This window comes from Ranitomeya variabilis, chromosome 3, assembly GCF_051348905.1.
Source record: "Ranitomeya variabilis isolate aRanVar5 chromosome 3, aRanVar5.hap1, whole genome shotgun sequence".
NCBI lineage: Eukaryota > Metazoa > Chordata > Amphibia > Anura > Dendrobatidae > Ranitomeya > Ranitomeya variabilis.
In genome coordinates this window covers 662,265,764-662,286,741 of record NC_135234.1, presented here as the reverse complement: position 1 = coordinate 662,286,741, position 20,978 = coordinate 662,265,764, and the positions used below count along the sequence as shown (strand labels likewise).

Below are 20,978 nucleotides of genomic sequence, written 5' to 3'. Positions count from 1 at the left end.
TCCTGATGTGATAGCCAAAAACGGAGTTCATATTTGTAATCAGCAGCCAAAATTGACGTAAAATATGTTTTAAAACCTTTTGCCAGAAAAATTGTGTTGACCAGTGTAATCAATGCCAAGATTTAAGTAAGGAATTTTTGCTGGTCCACAAATCCGTCCTCATGAATGACAAGCACTTCAAAGAGCTGCTGGAGAGGGGCCTGAGAAACTTTCTTGGAAACCATTTAAGGCTATGTTCACACGCTGCGGGTTTTGCTGCGGACCCGCAGCTGTTTTGCAGCTGCGGGTCCGAATCCTTTTTCCATGTAGGTTACAGTACAATGTAACCTAATGGAAAACAAAACCCTCTGTGCCAACGATCCTTTTTTTCTGTGGAAAATTCGCGCGGATTTTCTGCAGAAAAAAAGAAGGAGCATGTCACTTCTTGGTGCAGAATCGCTGCGATTCTGCACCCATAGGAATGCATTGAACCGCTAACTTCCCGCATGGGGCTGTGCCCACGATGCGGGAAGTAAGCGGATAATGTGCGGGTGGTACCCGGGGTGGAGGAGAGGAGACTCTCCTCCAGGCCCTGGGAACCATATTTGGGTGTAAAAAAAAAGAATTAAAATAAAAAATGATGCTATACTCACCTCACAGCGCTGCCCGCGGCCGTCCGGTCTTCGGTTTGCTGTGCGAGCAGGACCTGTGGTGACGTCGCGGTCACATGACCGTGATGACGCCGCGGTCACATGACCGTGACGTCACGAAGGTCCTTGTCAGCACAGCTGCGTGCAGCGCCGGGGAGATCGCGACGTTAGAGGGTGAGTATAGCCAATTTTTATTATTTTTTACATTACTATTGATGCTGCATATTGCTGCATATGCAGCATCAATAGTACAGCAGTAATCCTGCAGCGGAGACCGCGGAACAAACCGCGATAAATCTGCAGGGATAACCGCAGCGGTTTTGCCCTGCAGATTTTCAATTCCGCTGCGGGATTAACCCGCAGAGGAACCCGCAGCGTGTGAACGTGGCCTAAGGATGTTTCCGAGAATTTCCTTGGCAACTATAAAGCACCAAACTACTTCGAATTGGTTGACCACCTTCTTGAAGCTTACAAAGCAATGAGGTGCAGCCTGTCACTGAAAATTCATTTTCTTCTTTCACATTTGGAATTCTCCTCTGGAAATCTTGGTGCAGTCAGTGACAAACATGGCGATTTGGTTTCACCAAGATATTGCCACAATGGAAAAGCGTTATCAAGTCTACTGGAATCCATCAATGCTAGCTGACTATTGCTGGACACTAATACTGGACAAACGAAAATTGGCAGCAAAACACTTTTGGTTCAGTTGAACTTATGCTGCGTGTAACATTTACGGTAAATGCTTCATAATCATTAAAACGTAATCTCCATTTTTCTTATAACTTATTTCTGCGTGATACAGACTATCCGAAATTATATTTCTGCTTAGCTCGTTTGGGTTTATTGTAATCGCTTCAAATTTTCAAGAAAACAAAACTTTCGAAAATATTTGTTTTCCAGTGTTATTTTCTCAGCAGGAGCCGACCTACTGCCCTACAGTCTTTTCTCCATCTTCATTTCCTACTCCTGGAACTGACATTTTACATATCAAGTGTTGCAATAGATAAACGCGGAGTTCAGGCTAAATTTCACCAAATGAAGAAATGCACTTCTGGTCCAGCTCCCCTATGAGCACATGCTGGAGAATTGCATAACATGTAGTTCCTGTGTGATGTGTTTTTTTTTTTTTTTTTTAATTAAAATAGATCCTTGTAATTGCAGACATTTTCCAGATAGAGATTTGGCAGAGCTATAAGGAATATCCGATTATAATGTAGAACCCCAATTCTTAAAAAAAAAAAAAAAGTTGGGACACTGTGTTAAATGTAAAGAATACAATGACCAAGGAAACTCTTAGCCATATTTTATTCACAACAGAACATAAAACACTGACATTTTCCATGTCATTTGGAAAGAAAGAATGGTTAATAAATAAAATGATTAATGGCAGCAACATGGCAAAAAAAAAAAAAGTTGGGAGAGTTAACAAAAGGCTAGAAAAGTAAGCAGTACTAGTGATTTCAACTAAGTTACATGACTGCACAGAAAAAGCATGTTAGAGAGGCAGAGTCTCTCAGAAGCAAATATGGTCTGGGAACAAATACAGCTACAAATTGTGGAACAATGTCAGAAAACATGTTCCACAATGTAAAATCGGAAAGATTTTGAACATCCCACCATCTATAGTATCTAATATCCTCCCAAAAATCAGAAATTCGGGAGAAATCCACATGCTTTTCACTTGAGTATAGTTATCCTTTCTTAGTAGGTTGGGGAAGTCACGCTGATATGATCTGCCAAATAAAATAGGCAGTGTTTCAAGAAGGATAAAAAAAAGCGCTTTGTTGATGAGAAACGCGCTCAGATTGTCTTCTGCTGCAGATCCACAGGACCGTAACCGACCATATATTAAAATGTATTGGAGGTGTGTGGATATTTTCTGCGCTGCCGCAACAATATGATTTCAAGACTTGATGAGGTACTAATGGTGGTTTATTCAACGCGTTTCAGGGTCTCAATGACCCCTTCTTCAGGAGATGCCACACAAGTGTTGGGGCAGCGCAGAAAATATCCACACACCTCCAATGCATTTTAAATAAAATAGGCAGATATTGCTGGTGGGACGTTATGCCAAGTTAGTGAGATCCAGGCCAACATTGCAGAATCCTTCAGCTTTAACACAACTACATGGTTCATTTCTAGTTCACAGGCCTTTAACAGTGTGTCTCCATATGGGTATGTGGAGGACTTGATCACTGTAGTGGTGGCACCTCTGTCATCCAGATGCTTTTTATTATCTGTGCCAGCCATATGGAAAAGTATATAACTTTAGTTTAACAGTTCATGTGGTTGTACTCAAGATGTAATACATATATAAAATCAAGGGCTGTCATCAGAGTAATGTCTGCTTCAAGGAACTATTCAGAGACCTTTTGCGGTTTGGGCAACTTTATGCAGGTTCCAATGCCATAAGCCTTCAGATTTTCTATAGATCTCAAGCTTGCAGTTTAATTATTAATTATGGGGTCATTCCATGTCAAGTGAACCAATGATTTTTACCACTATATTTTTAATTCTTTTGAGATTTTGTTATTTGGTAATAGTGTGTCAGAGAATGCAAAATATGAAGAAAAAAAAAATCTAGATTTTTTTTTTATTATTTTTTATTGATTTTCAAAGTTCGGAAAAAGTGCGAATTTCGGTGTTGTCTGCCTTTACATTTCTCCCCATAACTCAGGCTAGAAAAGAGATAGAGAAACAAAATAAACACCATTCTACTCAGAACTGTCCAGGCTTTCACCAGATATGTCACAAGAGTATCTTTAATAAAATTTTACCTATGCGAACGCAAGCGCAAAACTTTAAAATACATTTCCGAAAAAAACGTTTAATTAAAAAATTTCAAAAACTGCACATGTGCCTGTTATGGTCCTAGCCACATCTGTACCAAAATACAAGCTGGGATCGTGATGGGATCATATTTTAAAAAATAAAACTATTACAGTGTCAGTTCAAAAATCTTGATTTCAGGTCTGTTCAGCCTGTGGTGTAGAAGTGTGGGGTCCATATTTACCTAATAATCCATGATTGTTAGATATTCCTGTATTATTTTATTATGTTAGAGCTTAGAAGCAGGAGAGAACAGAGGAGGAGCTTTGTTAGGGCCCAACCTGAGATTGAACAGGGGTAGACAGTGAATGCAGAGCAGATGACAGGCCGGCAGCTCGGGCCTCCACAGACCGTATTCACACCAAATCTTATCACCCAGGAAACTCCTCAAATGGAGGGAGAAAAATACTCTTACCATCCAGTTCATGTATTGTACAAACCTGGACTACGGGGGGAGGAGGAGTTTGTTATATCGGTTACAGGAAGCAGAACCCATCACAGGGACTCGGCAATACCGGACTGTCATCCCATGTAGTGGAAATAGACAGTGACGTCCATGACGTGGTAGAAGGCGGCACAAGATCGGCAATGGATGCCACAACTGGTTATGTGACCTGTGAATATGAAAAGGGCTGGCGGCTACTGGGTTCTCCAAAGATTGTGAAAATGAAGACGTAGAAGTGACTTTTCTGCACTGTCTGGTCCAGCGCCGTCCTTTGTGTATCCAAGAAAACCAGACATTGTAAAAGTGAACAAAAATCAGATATAACTCAGGTGGAACCGAGCACCATGACAGCCGCACATACTCTGACACAGAAGGAAACGGCCATTGCTAGTGAGCGCTTATGGACAAGATGACATTTCATCCACTAGAAGGGACACATTGATGATAGAAGGCCAGTGTAAAAACCTACTATTGTTTGATTAGTTCATATTTTATAGTACGAGGATTTAACTGCTGGACTATTCTTCTTAAACACTTCAGAAATGACATGTTTAGTGATATAGTAGAAAAAAAATTGTTCCATGTATAAATAGGTGGTAAAACTATTGGTTCTTTTAATCTTGTTTTTAACATATAATTAGGATCAGACTGTATTTAGAAAATCACACTTGAGGATATGATCACCTTTTATCTTTTGGCTTGTTCAATGAATTCAGGTTGAAAATGCTGAGCAAGTTGTTATGATGATTAAGATGTATTTATTCTGGCACTTTGGTATTTGTTTTCTGTGTTTCTTTATTGTTACATATAAATGTTGAATGCAATAAGTTGTAATTTGAAAAGAAAAAGGGAAGAAACTCACACAAACATAAAATCACATGATTCAAGGCTTAAAAAAAAATACAAATGTGATAGATCCCAAGTTGAATCCCTGTACAAATATAAACAAGGACACAAGTAACACACATGCATGTTTTCATAATTTTAAAACATACGTTTTTTTCAGAATTGCACATCAAAATGTTTAATTTGATTTCTCCAAAACAAAATATAAAGAAACATAGTCTTGTGACATATCAAATGAAAGCCGGTACCGTTCTGAGAAAAATGATGCCTCTCCCACCACTATATCTTAATTCTAGCCCGAGATATGATTAAAAATGTAAAGCCATACCAGGCCAAAATCTGCACTTTTTTAAAACTTTAAAAATCTGTAATTGACTGATGAAGAAAAAAATTCTAAACTTTTAATTTGTAATTAACTAAAGTTGTACTTCATAAAAACAAAAAATAAAAAAAATCTAAAGATGTCAGGTAAAAAAAATATTCATATTTGGATCACTTGATATGGAATGACCCTATGGACTTTAGTAATTGTACGTGTCAGTGTGACATCAGTGTTTATTACTGTTCTAGTTTGGCACCATAACTATAGTGCAGCTTTAACCTATCAAGCATATATTATTTATTTTTAGAGAACCATTGATTCCATGGTGCTGTACAACTAAAAAGGGGTTTACATACAAATCTAAAATACCGTGAACAAATGAAGTGACTGGCTGGCACAGAAGCCTTGCGGACTTAAGGTACCTTCACACTAAGCGACGCTGCAGCGATACAGACAACGATGCCGATCGCTGCAGCGTCGCTGGAGAGCTGTCACACAGACAGGTCTGCAGCGATCAACGATGCCGAGGGCCGCGCTTAGTAACCCGATGTTTACCCTGGTTACCAGTGTAAAATGTAAAAAAACAAACACTACATACTCACCTTCGCGTCCCCCGGCGTCCGCTTCCTGTACTGACTGTGAGTGCCGGCCCCAACAGCAGAGCGGTGACGTCACCGCTGTGCTTTCACTTTACGGCTGGCGCTCAGTCAGTGCAGGAAGCGGACGCCGGGGGACGCGAAGGTGAGTATGTAGTGTTTGTTTTTTTACATTTTACACTGGTAACCAGGGTAAACATCGGGTTACTAAGCGCGGCCCTGCGCTTAGTAACCCGATATTTACCCTGGTTACCATTGTAAAACATCGCTGGCATCGTTGCTTTTGCTGTCAAACAGAACGATACACGGCGATCTGACGACCAAATAAAGTTCTGAACTTTAACCAACGACCAGCGATATCACAGCAGGATCCTGATCGCTGCTGCCTGTCAAGCTCAACGATATCGCTAGCCAGGACGCTGCAACGTCACGGATCGCTAGCGATATCGTTTAGTGTGAAGGTACCTTTACAGTATAAAGGATAATGTGGAAGGAGACAGTAGGTGGGAGGTTGCAGCAGCTCCTGGTGATGGTGAGGTGGCAGCAGCGTCGTTGCAGGCTGTAGGTTTACTTGGAGATGGGTTTTCAAGTTCCATCTGAAAATACCAAATGTGGTGGATAATCGGACGTGTTGAAGCACAAAATTCTCCAATAGATGGGGAATATTCATCAGACGTCTTGGAGGCGATTGGGAGAGGAATGTACGAGTTTGAAGGGGAGAAAGAGGTCTTGGGAGGACCAGAAAGGACATGTGGGTAGTTATCGGGAGACGAGTTCAGAGATATATGGAGGAGACAGATTATGGGCGGCTTTCTAACTTAATGTTAGTAGTTTGAACTTGATTTGTTGGGAATTGGAAGCCAATGCAAGGATTTGTAGAGGAGAGAAGCGGAGGTGTAGCGAGGAGAGAGGTGGATTAATTGGGGAGCAGAGTTAAAGGCATACAGCGGGTGGATAAAAAAAAAATATATACTGTATATTCTAATGCTCATACTGTCATAAACAATTAGGATAATCTGAATAGTGCTGTTTTCCATCCTCACAGTAGCTGCAGTTCTCTCATGCTGGAGCTGCTCCTTGGTGCTCCCCCGCCCTTATGGGATGTCACGTCACACATCGGGGGCGTGGCCGGCTCCTGACACCATCTCCTTGTATTCAGTGGATCAGGTGGAGAGGTGGGGTGTGGCCTGCTTCCTGCTAGCAGCAGCCAGCCACATGATATGTCCTTCCCTGCAGTCCTAGAGAAGGCCACGCCCCCTGGTCTAGGACTGAATACAAGCAGGCATCACCTGGGATCTTGCAGCCAGGAGCAGGCCGCACCCCCTGATATCAGACTAAATAGAAGGAGGTCATCAGGGGGCTATCAGCAGCTACCAAGCCACTCCCCCACCACACCCCTCCTGATAGACTGAATATAAGCAGATGGTATCTGGGGGTTCACTGCTGCTAGCAGCCAGGATCAGGCCACGCCCCCTGATATCAGACTGACTGTAAGCAGATGGTATCTGGGCGCTCACTGCTGCTAGCCCCCAGGATCAGGCCACGCCCCCTGATATCAGACTGAATGTATGCAGATGGTATCTGGGCGCTCACTGCTGCTAGCCCCAGGATCAGGCCACGCCCCCTGATAAGTGACCTAACCTCCCATAAGGGAGGGGGAGCACCAAGGAGCTGCCGCAGTGTGGCACAATTACACCTAATGTGAGGATGCAATATAATGCTATTCATGTTATCCCAATAATTTATGAAGATACGAGCATTAGGATAATTTATTTTCCTGGAGTACCCCTTTAGGAATGGCTGTGAAAGGTTTGAGTGTGTTAGCAGGGAGGCCACAGAGGAAGCTATTGCAGTAGTTGAGGCGGGAAATGAGAAGGGCAAGCACTAGCAGTTTAGTAGATTCAGGGTTGAGGAAAGGACGGATTTTGTAAATCTTTTTTTTTGAAGGCGGCACTGCTTGGATATGCGGTTTGCAATACAAGACAGAATCAAGGGTTACTCGGAGGTAGTGGACTTCAGATACGGGGAAAGCGTGAAGCCCTTTATTGTAATAGATCGGGTAGGGAAGTGAAGTGGGATGGAGGAAAGAGAAGTTTGGTTTTGTGTACCTTCTATGGATTACAGAAAGCCTGTTCTACCATAGTGGATGTTTTCTATCAATCAGACTGTATCAAATCTACATAGATAAGCAGTGTGTGCATGAGGATTGCTGGCACATTAAAACTTTTTTCTTCTCCTTCACTGAAAAAAATGGTGCAAAAAAAAAAGTGATGTGTGAACAAGCCCCAACTTTATGTTGTATCATTCCTCGGTTATTCCTCCAAGTAATTATGAATAAGTAGATTACTGAGCGTCACCATTCCCGAGTGGGTGCGTCTCTAAATAAATGTCAGCACTGTTATCACTGACTGGTCATCCTCAGACCGTGTAGAGACACCGGCCCCATTGGTAACACCCTTGTGTCATTTTATTAATACATTTCATGGAGGAATAACAGAGGAACACAATAACATAGTTATCAAGAATCTGCTCCAATAATATATTCTGGTGTTAGTTACTAAAAGGGACGTGAGAGCTGACGGCACTGCTGTTAGTGGAGTGGCACTGTTTTCTTATAAAGGTGGTGACTGGGGCATAAATAACCCTACGGGGGGCGGAAATATGGAGTGCCATCAGCCAGTAGTTGTACTTAGCTACTTTTACATGTAATATAATGGTAAATGTGATGTGGGTACCTGTTTCACTGACTGGTGTGTTTACTTTTCTCTTTTTGCCACAGCTTATTATGGAAGAGGTTACTAAGAAAACAGACAGTACAGACACTGTACAGACCATTTCTTTCCCCGCTTCAGCTTTCCAGGCATCACATCTTGCTCAACAAGTAAGACCATCTCTTTTTGCATCGTTACTTAATGCTCTCTGTCCTCTCCACAATGTGTGAATATATTATTTAGAACCAGTAAATATATGAAACCTTTGTAATATATCTTATAAGAGAAAGATGCTTCTTTCTCCACTTATGTGCCACTTCTTTTCACTCCCGCCTCCTAAACTCATATTTCTTTTGAAAAACTGTTTAACACCACCTCAATCAAAACAAGACAGAATGCCAGCCCACTGAGGGATCAGATTACAGCTGCCTATAGAAATCTGTTGGGGATTATCAGGAGTGTTGGGCACAGTGAAAGGGTAGGTTCACAGGAGTGTATAAAATCTCAATTAGAGTTTTATTCAGAAAGGTGGGACATTTTTTTTTGTTTTCTCCGTTGATCCCTGTGCAGTCCATATGCAATCTTTTTTTTTTTTTTAGCGCATCAGCTACTAATCATTTACAAGACCATTTTAGAGCAGTAATTCCCAAACTCCAGTCCTCATGGACCTCACGGGTTATGTTCTTAGGATTTCCATAATGTTGCGCAGGTGAGACAATTCCTGATGCCTTGATGATACTTCCACTACTTGCGCAATACTAAGGAAATCCTGAAAACATAACCCGTGGGGTCCGTGAGGACTGGAGTTTGGGAAACACTGGTTCAGAGTTTCCTATGTTACTGAACTGCAATGTATCCAAAAAAATCGGATGCTATGCGGTGTCTCTGTATGTCATCCAATTAATTTATTTTAATTAATTTATTCTTTTTTAGATTTGCATGAGTGAATCTCACCCAGTTTAATGAAGAAACTAGTGCATAGTTTGATTTATTTCACACACACATTTGGTTTGTGGAAAAAAAAAATCGCTCCTCTGCACAGCCTCATTGTATAACATTGGTCTGACTGCAGTTTGTTTGTTTTTTGTTTGTTTTTTTCATGGAAGGCACTAGGACTGAAAATATGGTCGTATGTATGAGCGCAAATAGGCATAGACTCTCACAAAGCTGTGCTGCTACTTTATATCCAATTCCAGAGAGAGATTCACAGCTACACAGCTCAGTACAGCTTTATAGTGTCCTCGCTGCTGCTGATTCTGTATGTGTGCTGTAGTGGACTCCATCTCTGTGTGTCTTGTGCATGAGAGACATCATAGCAGTTACTGTATTTTTCGGTCTATAAGATGCTCCGGACAAATAGAGCGCACCCCAAAATGGAAAATTGCAAAAAAGAAAAGAATTTTTTTTAAGATGGGGGGGATGGGTTTCCGTCTTTTCATCCGAATATAAGGTATCTTATCTGAGGGCTGGCGGTGGTAGAGCGGGGCCACAGGAGGCATGGTCCCTTCCTCAGGAAGCTGGTGGAGGCAGAAGTGGGGCAATGCTGCACTCCCGGGGTATCCCAGCGGTGCGATGCTGGCGGTGAGGCAGAGCAGAGTGCGTTGCATGGAGCAGGGTCCCTTCCTCAGGATGCCGGCGGCAAAAATGTGGTTAACCTGCAGCCCAGTGTCCATGGTGAGCAGAGCCGAGTGCATCATTGGTTTCTTGGCGGCCATTTTCCTGAATCTGAGGGCAGCCGAGATCTCAATCAGCACAAGTGCGGCCTCCAGTGGCCATCTTCCTAAAGCCCACAGCCTTAGGAAAATGGAGTGCGAGAGGCCCAGCCGAGATCTCCATCCTCACACACGCCGGCTCCAGCGACCCATGGCTTCAGGAAGATGGCCACAGGGAAACTAATGATGCACTCCGCACTGCTCACCGCCGACACCAAGGTTCAGCATCGCCACACTGCTGCCTCTGGTTCCCTGAGGAAGGGACGCTGCTAAGACACTGCAACAACCCCCCAGTAAGCCTGCGTTCAGACTATTAAGACGCACCCCTCATTTTCCTTCCAAATTTTTTGGGTAAAAAGTGCATCTTAGGCTGCTTTCACACATCAGTCTTTTTTGCCATCAGTCACAATCCGTCAAATGTTGAAAAAAAACGGATCCGTTGCAGATTGTGAAAAACTGATGCAATGGATCCGGCTAGCTAATCCATCTAATTGGATCCTAAAAAAATCGGAGCATGCTCAGTTAAAAAACGCAGAATCCATCACCGAATTCCATCATTTGACGGATCCGGCACCATAGGGTTCCATTCTAACAAAGGACAGATGGCGACGGATCCGTCGCTGTCTGTTTTTTCGACGGACACTAAAAACATTTACTATGTCCTTTTTTTTCCGGCTGCTGGAAAACCAATTTTTGACGAATCCGTCGAAAAACGAATGAAATGTGAGGCACTGTCGCTAATACAAGTCTATGGGAAAAAAACGGATCCGGTGGCAACTTTTGCCAGATCCGTTTTTTTCAAAATTCGCCGGATTGTGACTGACGGCAAAAAACTGATGTGCGAAAGCACATAGTCCCCAAAATACAGTAGTCTTCACTCACTAGATCATTACAGATGGAGCCTGCAGAGGAAAACCGTTGAAAATGCAGTATACGAGTCAAATAATGGCCAGAAATAATATTATTTCTCATGTACACACAGGACAGCTTGTTCTCAAGTCACTAGAAAAAGCAGGCCGGCTTTGTTGTCTGGGAGTGAGATCTTTGACACTTATGTGGATATCTGTTCTGTACTGACCACATTGGAGGTGATGGGGTGACCGCCATGATTTCCAAATGATCACATTTTTGCTTTCTTTGTTTTGTCACCATGAAGGATTCAGCACAAAGAGCAAATCTCATTTTGTTTTGTCTGTGCTCTGTGTTGCTATCAGGTGAGCGCTTATCTATCTAATATGCCATATTTTCTTTCTTAGATGGCACTACGAGGTACAACTACACCTCTGACTGTGGTACTGCCGGGGGAGCAGCACATCCAGGTACAAGGCGTTATCCAGACTGCTCAGTCCTCCGTCATACACTCTCCTCAAGTTGCTGCATCGCAGGTATCCCTACATATGGAGTACTTTACAGAGCGGCTGACCAGGCTGTACCTTGTTACTCACATTGTCTACATGTCGCTACAGAACTAAGTTAAAGTATTTTTATTTCTTTTATTTTTTTAAAGGCATCATCGCTCTCTGATAGTGAAGACTCTCAGGACACATCCGACAGCATTGATTCCCCCAGAAAGGCGCGTGGTATTTTAGCTCGTCGACCTTCCTATAGGTAAGTGAAATTTGGGGGACACGCATCTGACATCTGGAACTGGGAACCACTATCTAACTAAAGCAGCTCTGTAGTCCCTTCAGTCTCGGGATTGTTGCAGTATTCCACCACCATTCTGATTATTGTCACCTATTGTGACTTAAAACTGGCCACTGAACAGAGGCAAAAATCAAAACGTGTATGTGCCTCAGAACTGTACCAATAGCTTGTCCTCACAGAAATGGTGGCTCTGCAAGCGTGTGTTATGTGGTTATACCTAAAAGTTGATAAAAATATGAACTGGGCCCTGCAGTCCTGCACCATTCAGATCGCCAGTATTTCAGAAGGCGCAGTGCTGGGTATGACCCATTCATTTACACTTGCTCTGTGTTTGTGAAACTTGCATCCAAATTTAAATTTGCCTCGAACTGGAGTCCCAAGCCGACCCCCGACACATCAAAACAGCACCTTAAGAAAATAACTGCAAGATGTCAAAACTCCTACTTGCCATACATTTAGAAATGTATTAATGCTGCTTTTCATATTGGATGTACGCAAAGAAAACCCTTACTACTGGTGTTGGCTTCCCAACCCCCCATGTTGCTGCGCTGTCCTAACGCTACAGTGTGCCGGTGGTGCCAGGACACTGCTGCGCCATAGTGAAGAGCCCCCTGCAGCAGGAGTTCACATGCTGTTGAGATGTTTCCTCCTGAGGGGGCATAAAGTGAAAAAAGACTTCTGAAGATTGAATACGTGCGAATGGCAAAGTTCTTTTTTTTCCCCCCACAATGTTGTCATTTATAAACAACTTTGCATTTCCTGGAAAACCCCCTTTACATACATCACTTTTTTGGTGCTCGTAAAGGCTCTGTTCACATCTACATGCAGAACAGTGTTTCCCATTAGAAGAGTGGACATTTTGGCTGGACCTTATAAGTTATAATAAGTCAGTGGGGTCTGTAGGGGGCATATCAAGCACAGTTTTGTAGCTTTCATTATAAACACAAGTCCTTAGTCTTGATATTTTTCTATGGTTGCTGATTTGTTTTTGTTTTTTTCTCAAGGCAAATCTTGAAAGATCTCTCTTCTGAAGACACTGGAAAGCGAAATGAAGAAGGTGCTGGAGTATCTGCTTCACCTACAACCACCACCATTTATCAGACCAGCACTGGACAATATGGTGAGTTACAAAATGGTACTTCAGTCCCAAAACCTTCAATGTAAGATGTAGTATTATGTGTAATATTGAATCTTTGTGCTATTGACTAATCTTTCAATTCAGAAACGTATGCAGTGTGATTTACGTATGCATGTTCCTTTTAGTAACCATTGGTCCTAATGGGACCCTCCAGCTCGCTGCTGGGACAGATGGGATACAAGGATTACAGACTCTAGCAATGGCCAATGCTAGTAGCAACCAGTCAGGCACAACTATACTACAGTATGCACAGACATCGGATGGCCAGCAGATTCTCGTTCCCGGCAACCAAGTGGTTGTACAGAGTAAGTACTTTGCGATTTCCTTAGCTATCCTGAATTCTGATTGCATCGTCTACATGGCCTGTGTGCTTATTGTGTGTGTTTCAGCTGCCTCAGGAGACATGCAGACTTATCAGATCCGTACCACATCAACCACCACCTCGCTCCCACAGACTGTGGTTATGACCTCACCCGTTACGCTGACTTGTCCCCCAACAAAGACAGACGACCCACAAATGAAGCGTGAAATAAGATTAATGAAAAACAGGTAAGAAGAGGCATGGTAATGCTGCGAGTAACAAGGAGGACACCCATTCTCATGGCTGTGTTACGTTCACATCGCATTCAACATTTAGCACCATTGAAGCTCTTGGCGTACACTCTACACATGTCCGTAGGACTGCATTATTCAGACCAAGAGTGTTCCTTTGTGACTGATTCTTTCCACAATATCTGGTTATAAAGCCTATAACAGATCAGGTTTTTTACAATGGGATCTTATGGTGACGAATGTCATTGTACACCAAGACATGTATAGGAAAGCATATCCACATGGGAAACGAAGATGGTAAGATGAATTACTCCACAATAATTGTGCTACAATGTAAGAATCCTTTTACATTTGTGCAATTGGTATGATGATTTTTGACCTCCTTGATACCATATTGTTAAAGTCATTAGTGTAGTTTCTTTCGTGATGACCATTATTATTCAAGACAAATTCGGCCATATTTTAGTACAATTGTTTTAAAAGGTGATATTTGTAAAAAAAAAAAAAAAAAATGAACATTATTTTGGCAGAAAGCATCAGATGCATCCCATGCGGGTAGTTGTATCCTGTAGGAATATGGAAAATTAAGCTGCTCTCATGGCATGTTCACATCTCTTCTTTACCTTTTGGAGTTTTAGATAAGATCAATATGGTCACATTTCTATGGCTGTATTACAGATCAAATGCATGTAGAAAAGCCGCGCAGACACCATCACGTGTTTCTCAACGCAAGCAATGAATAGCCAGGTCTTTCACTGGGAAGGAACAACCACGGGAAGGGCAGCATCCAATAAAGGAAAACCACCTATGCCAAAACATGGTATCCATCCACAGACAGCTGTTTCGGGGTATTTGCCCCTCATCAGTGTGGAGTAGGAAACTGGCTATTAGGAGCAGTGCCTAGTGAAAAGACTATTGCTTGAGTTGAGAAACACGTGATGGTGTCTCCGCGGCTTTTCTACATGCATTTGCATATTTCCCATCCCCCAGGGATGGGGGCAGTGTTCTGGATCACTGCGTTGAGAAACACGTGATGGTGTCTCCGCAGTGTTTGATGTTTTGATCTCCCCGAGGTCATTCACCCTTATGTTTATAGTATTACAGATCAAGTCCCAGTCCATTGGCATGTCTAGTGAAATCCCAGTCCAATGGCATGTCTAGTGAAATCCCAGTCCAATGGCATGTCTAGTGAAGTCCCAGTCCATTGGCATGTCTAGTGAAGTCCCAGTCCATTGGCATGTCTAGTGAAGTCCCAGTCCATTGGCATGTCTAGTGAAGTCCCAGTCCATTGGCATGTCTAGTGAAGTCCCAGTCCATTGGCATGTCTAGTGAAGTCCCAGTCCATTGGCATGTCTAGTGAAGTCCCAGTCCAATGGCTTGTCTAGTGAACCAAGCTACATCCATCGGAGATTCACTGTTGGCTCTGGTTCTGCATTCATAATGCAGGCTCAGAAAAACATGTATAATTATTGTGTGAAAGTGTCCTAAAGCAAATAGGACGTGTAGTTCAGTCTGTTGTTGATTTTACTGTAGAGACTGTTACTCCGATTTTTGCCTTTGATGTTAATAAGTAGCCCTTTTGCATTCAATGGGGTTAATCCACGACTTTCCATATAGAGTCCATGAGAAAAATGTGCATGCTCAAAAATCTGCACAGATTTTTCCATAGCATGTGAAGAATATTAGCAAGTTTAACCCCTTCCCGACATTTGACGTACTATCCCGTCGAGGTGGGGTGGGCCCCCATGACCGCCGACGGGATAGTACGTCATACGCGATCGGCCGCGCTCACGGGGGGAGCGCGGCCGAGTGTCGGCTGCATATCGCAGCTGACATCCGGCACTATGTGCCAGGAGCGGTCACAGACCGCCCCCGGCACATTAACCCCCGGCACACCGCGATCAAACATGATCGCGGTGTACCGGCGGTACAGGGAAGCATCGCGGAGGGAGGGGGCTCCCTGCGGGCTTCCCTGAGACGATCGGTACAAGGTGATGTACTCACCTCGTACCGAACGTCTTCTCCCTGCAGGCCCCGGATCCAAAATGGCCGAGGGGCTGTATCCGGGTCCTGCAGGGAGCACTTCCGGGTCGGAGCAGGCTGCAGATGAAAGCTGCAGCCTGCTCCGATGAAAGTATGATCGCGGATCTGATAGAGTGCTGTGCACACTATCAGATCTGCGATCTGTGATGTCCCCCCCTGGGACAAAGTAAAAAAGTAAAAAAAAAAATTTCCACATGTGTAAAAAAAAATTAAAAAAATTCCTAAATAAATAATAATAATAAAAAAAATATTATTCCCATAAATACATTTCTTTATCTAAAAAAAACAAACAAAAACAATAAAAGTACACATATTTAGTATCGCCGCGTCCGTAACGACCCAACCTATAAAACTGGCCCACTAGTTAACCCCTTCAGTAAACACCGTAAGAAAAAAAAAAAAAAAACGAGGCAAAAAACAACGCTTTATTACCATACCGCCGAACAAAAAGTGGAATAACACGCGATCAAAAAGACGGATATAAATAACCATGTTACCGCTGAAAACGTCATCTTGTCCCGCAAAAAACGAGCCGCCATACAGCATCATCAGCAAAAAAATAAAAAAGTTATAGTCCTCAGAATAAAGCGATGCCAAAATAATTATTTTTTCTATAAAATAGTTTTTATCGTATAAAAGCATCAAAACATAAAAAAATGATATAAATGAGGTATCGCTGTAATCGTACTGACCCGACGAATAAAACTGCTTTATCAATTTTACCAAGCGCAGAACGGTATAAACGCCTCACCCAAAAGAAATTCATGAATAGCTGGTTTTTGGTTATTCTGCCTCACAAAAATCGGAATAAAAAGTGATAAAAAATGGTCACGTGTCCGAAAATGTTACCAATAAAAACGTCAACTCGTCCCGCAAAAAACAAGACCTCACATGACTCTGTGGACCAAAATGTGGAAAAATTATAGGTCTCAAAATGTGGAGACGCAAAAACTTTTTTGCTATAAAAAGCGTCTTTTAGTCTGGTTTCACACTTGCGTTTTTATCTGCATGCGTTTTTTAAAAAAACCACATGTGTGAAAAAATGCATGTAAACGCGGTAAAACGCATGCGTTTTTATAGAAAAACACAAGAAAACAAGAAAAAAAACAAAAAACCCTACCCCTAACCCTACCCCTAACCTGAAATACGTGGCACTGAAATACGTGGCACTGAAATATACGTTTATATACGTATATACGTATATAAGTGCCACGTATTTAAGTGCCACGTATTTAAGTGCCACGTATTTAAGTGCCACGTATTTAAGTGCCACGTATTTAAGTGCCACGTATTTAAGTGCCACGTATTTAAGTGCCACGTATTTTTCAGTGCCTGAAATACGTGGCACTGAAATATCGTGGCACTGAAATATCGTGGCACTGAAATATCGTGGCACTGAAGTATTTACGTGCCACGTATTTTTCAGTGCCTGAAATACGTGGCACTGAAATACGTGGCACTGAAATACGTGGCACTGAAATACGTGGCACTAAAATACGTGGCACTAAAATACGTGGCACTAAAATACGTGGCACTAAAATATCGTGGCACTGAAATACGTGGCTCTTAAATACGTGGCTCTTAAATACGTGGCACTTAAATACGTGGCACTTATATACGTGGCACTTATATACGTGGCACTTATGACTGTCAGAAAATGTTCAGTAAACAGTTAGGGGTGAGGTTAGGGGTAGGGTTTCAGGTAGAATTGGGGAGTTTCCACTGTTCAGGCACATCAGGGGCTCTCCAAACGCGACATGGCGTCCAATCTCAATTCCAGCCAATTCTGCGTTGAAAAAGTAAAACAGTGCTCCTTCCCTTCCGAGCTCTCCCGTGCGTCCAAAAAGGGGTTTACCCCAACATATGGGGTATCAGCGTACTAGGGACAAATTGAACAACAACTTCTGGGGTCCAAGTTCTCTTGTTATCCTTGGGAAAATAAAAATTTGGGGGGCTAAAAATCATTTTTGTGGGAAAAAAAATATGTTTTATTTTCACGGCTCTGCGTTGTAAACTGTAGTGAAACACTTGGGGGTTCAAAGTTCTCACAACACATCTAGATAAGTTCCTTGGGAGGTCTAGTTTCCAATATGGGGTCACTTGTGGGGGGTTTGTACTATTTGGGTACATCAGGGGCTCTGCAAATGCAACGTGACGCCTGCAGACCAATCCATTTAAGTCTGCATTACAAATGGCGCTCCTTCCCTTCCGAGCTCTGTCATGCGCCCAAACAGTGGTTCCCCCCCACATAGGGGGTATCAGCGTACTCAGGACAAATTGGACAACAACTTTTAGGGTCCAATTTATCCTGATACCCTTGTGAAAATACAAAACTGGGGGCTAAAAAATCATTTTTGTGAAAAAAAAAAATAATTTTTATTTTCACGGCTCTGCGTTATAAACTGTAGTGAAACACTTGGGGGTTCAAAGTTCTCACAACACATCTAGATAAGTTCCTTGGGGGGTCTAGTTTCCAATATGGGGTCACTTGTGGGGGGTTTGTACTGTTTGGGTACATCAGGGGCTCTGCAAATGCAACGTGACGCCTGCAGACCAATCCATTTAAGTCTGCATTCCAAATGGCGCTCCTTCCCTTCCGAGCTCTGTCATGCGCCCAAACAGTGGTTCCCCCCCACATAGGGGGTATCAGCATACTCAGGACAAATTGGACAACAACTTTTAGGGTCCAATTTATCCTGATACCCTTGTGAAAATACAAAACTGGGGGCTAAATTTCATTTTTGTGAAAAAAAAAATAATTTTTATTTTCACGGCTCTGCGTTATAAACTGTAGTGAAACACTTGGGGGTTCAAAGCTCTCAAAACACATCTAGATAAGTTCCTTAGGGGGTCTACTTTCCAAAATGGTGTCACTTGTGGGGGGGTTTAATGTTTAGGCACATAAGGGGCTCTCCAAACGCAACATGGCATCCCATCTTAATTCCAGTCAATTTTGCATTGAAAAGTAAAATAGCGCTTCTTCCCTTCTGAGCTCTGCTATGCGCCCAAACAATGGTTTACACCCACATATGGGGTATCGTCGTACTCAGGACAAATTGCACAACAACTTTTGTGGTCTAATTTCTTCTCTTACCCTTGGGGAAATAAAAAAATGGGGGTGAAAAGATCATTTTTGTGAAAAAATATGATTTTTTATTTTTACGGCTCTGCATTATAAACTTCTGTGAAGCACTTGTTGGGTCAAAGTGCTCAACACACATCTAGATAAGTTCCTTAAGGGGTCTACTTTCCAAAATGGTGTCACTCGTGGGGGGTTTCAATGTTTAGGCACATTAGGGGCTCTCCAAACGCAACATGGCGTCCCATCTCAATTCCAGTCAATTTTGCATTGAAAAGTCAAATGGCGCTCCTTTGCTTCCAAGCTCTGCCATGCGCCCAAACTGTGGTTTACCCCCACATATGGGGTATCAGCGTACTCAGGACAAATTGCACAACAACTTTTGGGGTCTATTTTCTCCTGTTACCCTTGGTAAAATAAAACAAATTGGAGCTGAAATAAATTTTGTGTGAAAAAAAGTTAAATGTTCATTTTTATTTAAACATTCCAAAAATTCCTGTGAAACACCTGAAGGGTTAATAAACTTCTTGAAAGTGGTTTTGAGTACCTTGAGGGGTGCAGTTTTTAGAATGGTGTCACACTTGGGTATTTTCTATCATATAGACCCGTCAAAATGACTTCAAATGAGATGTGGTCCCTAAAAAAAAATGGTGTTGTAAAAATGAGAAATTGCTGGTCAACTTTTAACCCTTATAACTCCCTAACAAAAAAAAATTTTGGTTCCAAAATTGTGCTGATGTAAAGTAGACATGTGGGAAATGTTATTTATTAAGTATTTTGTGTGACATATGTCTGTGATTTAAGGGCATAAAAATTCAAAGTTGGAAAATTGCGAAATTTTCAAAATTTTCGCCAAATATTCGTTTTTTTCACAAATAAACGCAAGTTATATCGAAGAAATTTTACCACTAACATGAAGTACAATATGTCACGAGAAAACAATGTCAGAATCGCCAAGATCCGTTGAAGCGTTCCAGAGTTATAACCTCATAAAGGGACAGTGGTCAGAATTGTAAAAATTGGCCCGGTCATTAACGTGCAAACCACCCTTGGTGGTGAAGGGGTTAATAAGGATTTAGTTAATGGCCACACTGGAACCTGCGCATAGAAACTATATGATGGGGAGTTACGCTGAACCTCAGAATAAAGTCACGTTCACACGTTCAGTATTTGGTCAGTATTTTACATCAGTATTTGTAAGCCAATACCAGGAGTGGAACAATCAGAGGGAAAGTATAATAGAAACATATGCACCACTTCTGCATTTATCACCCACTCCTGGTTTTGGCTTACAAATACTGATGTAAAATACTGAACAAATACTGAACATTTGAATGGAGGCCTCGGGGTAAGACTGGGATTGAATAAAAAAAATGTGTGCACGTATTTGTTTTTTTGCATTGTGAATTTTATTTATTTTTTTTCCCACTCTTACAGGGAAGCCGCCAGAGAATGCCGGAGAAAGAAAAAGGAATATGTCAAATGCCTGGAAAACAGAGTGGCCGTTCTTGAAAATCAAAACAAAACATTAATTGAAGAGTTAAAGACTTTAAAAGATTTGTACTGCCATAAAGCGGTGTAGATCCGTTTTGTTACCTGTACACACATTTTAGATGAATTTTTTTTGTTTTTCTTTTATACCAAAATTTTCTAAATTTTACAAGAGGCCACAGATGACTCCTTTTTTTACCTAGTTGTCACACACTATTAAACAGATGAGATACAACATGCCGCTATATATTAAATGAGTGAACATTTGATGAATCTTGTCTTGTATGTACGCAGAATATAACAGCAATGTTTCTATAGAAAACAGTCATTAAGAGAGATCACGTTAGCTTTTAGGCTTGGCCAATCTGTGGCCGTCTATACCGTCTGAGCCAGTCGTTGGCCTATGATGTTGGTACATTAAGTCCCAGGTTGAAAGCCATGGTTATTTCAGGCCCTACTGGTAATATACCAATTCTAGCATCCTGTTCAGAGGAAAACAGATCTTACGATGGAACATATTTTTCATGCCTAACAGTTTTTTTGTTTGTTATTTTAAATTCCAGGTATATTTTTATGTAATTTGTATGTACATATTTTACCTCCTTTCATTTACCGTACTTCCAATTACAGGTTAAGGCTTACTTTGCTCAGAAAAAATATAATTTTTACAGTAAAATGCTTTTTCAGCAGGTAATAGTGTAATTATACTGTTTGTGGTGTTTACTTTTTATTGTATCCATCAGGGTTTAAAGGGGAACTTCTAACTTTTACTCCTACTTTGATAGCCAGAACATGCTATGAATTGGTCCAGAATACTGAAGGTTAGATATAAAGTTGGCCTGGAATTAAAGAAAAAAAAAAGGCCATGAAATGTGTTCTGATATTTGGCTATTAGGTGTGATCCACATTTTCATAAATAAATGATGTGTGTTTATTTA

At 41.8% G+C, this 20,978-nt stretch overlaps 1 protein-coding gene across 2 annotated transcripts in view; it reads left to right on the top strand.

Moving 5' to 3' along the window:
* Positions 1-20,978, top strand: part of ATF1 (activating transcription factor 1) — a 39,644-nt gene extending 18,666 nt beyond the window's left edge. The window contains exons 2-8 of one of the 2 annotated variants that reach the window (XM_077297848.1): positions 8,447-8,548; positions 11,347-11,475; positions 11,598-11,698; positions 12,742-12,857; positions 13,001-13,180; positions 13,265-13,424; positions 19,987-20,978. In XM_077297848.1, coding sequence (XP_077153963.1) covers positions 8,453-8,548; positions 11,347-11,475; positions 11,598-11,698; positions 12,742-12,857; positions 13,001-13,180; positions 13,265-13,424; positions 19,987-20,131 — 927 coding nt within the window. In that variant the 5' untranslated portion in view covers positions 8,447-8,452 and the 3' untranslated portion in view covers positions 20,132-20,978. Of the gene's footprint in view, positions 1-8,446; positions 8,549-11,346; positions 11,476-11,597; positions 11,699-12,741; positions 12,858-13,000; positions 13,425-19,986 lie in introns of both variants that reach the window. The other variant, XM_077297847.1, reaches the window with a different exon arrangement.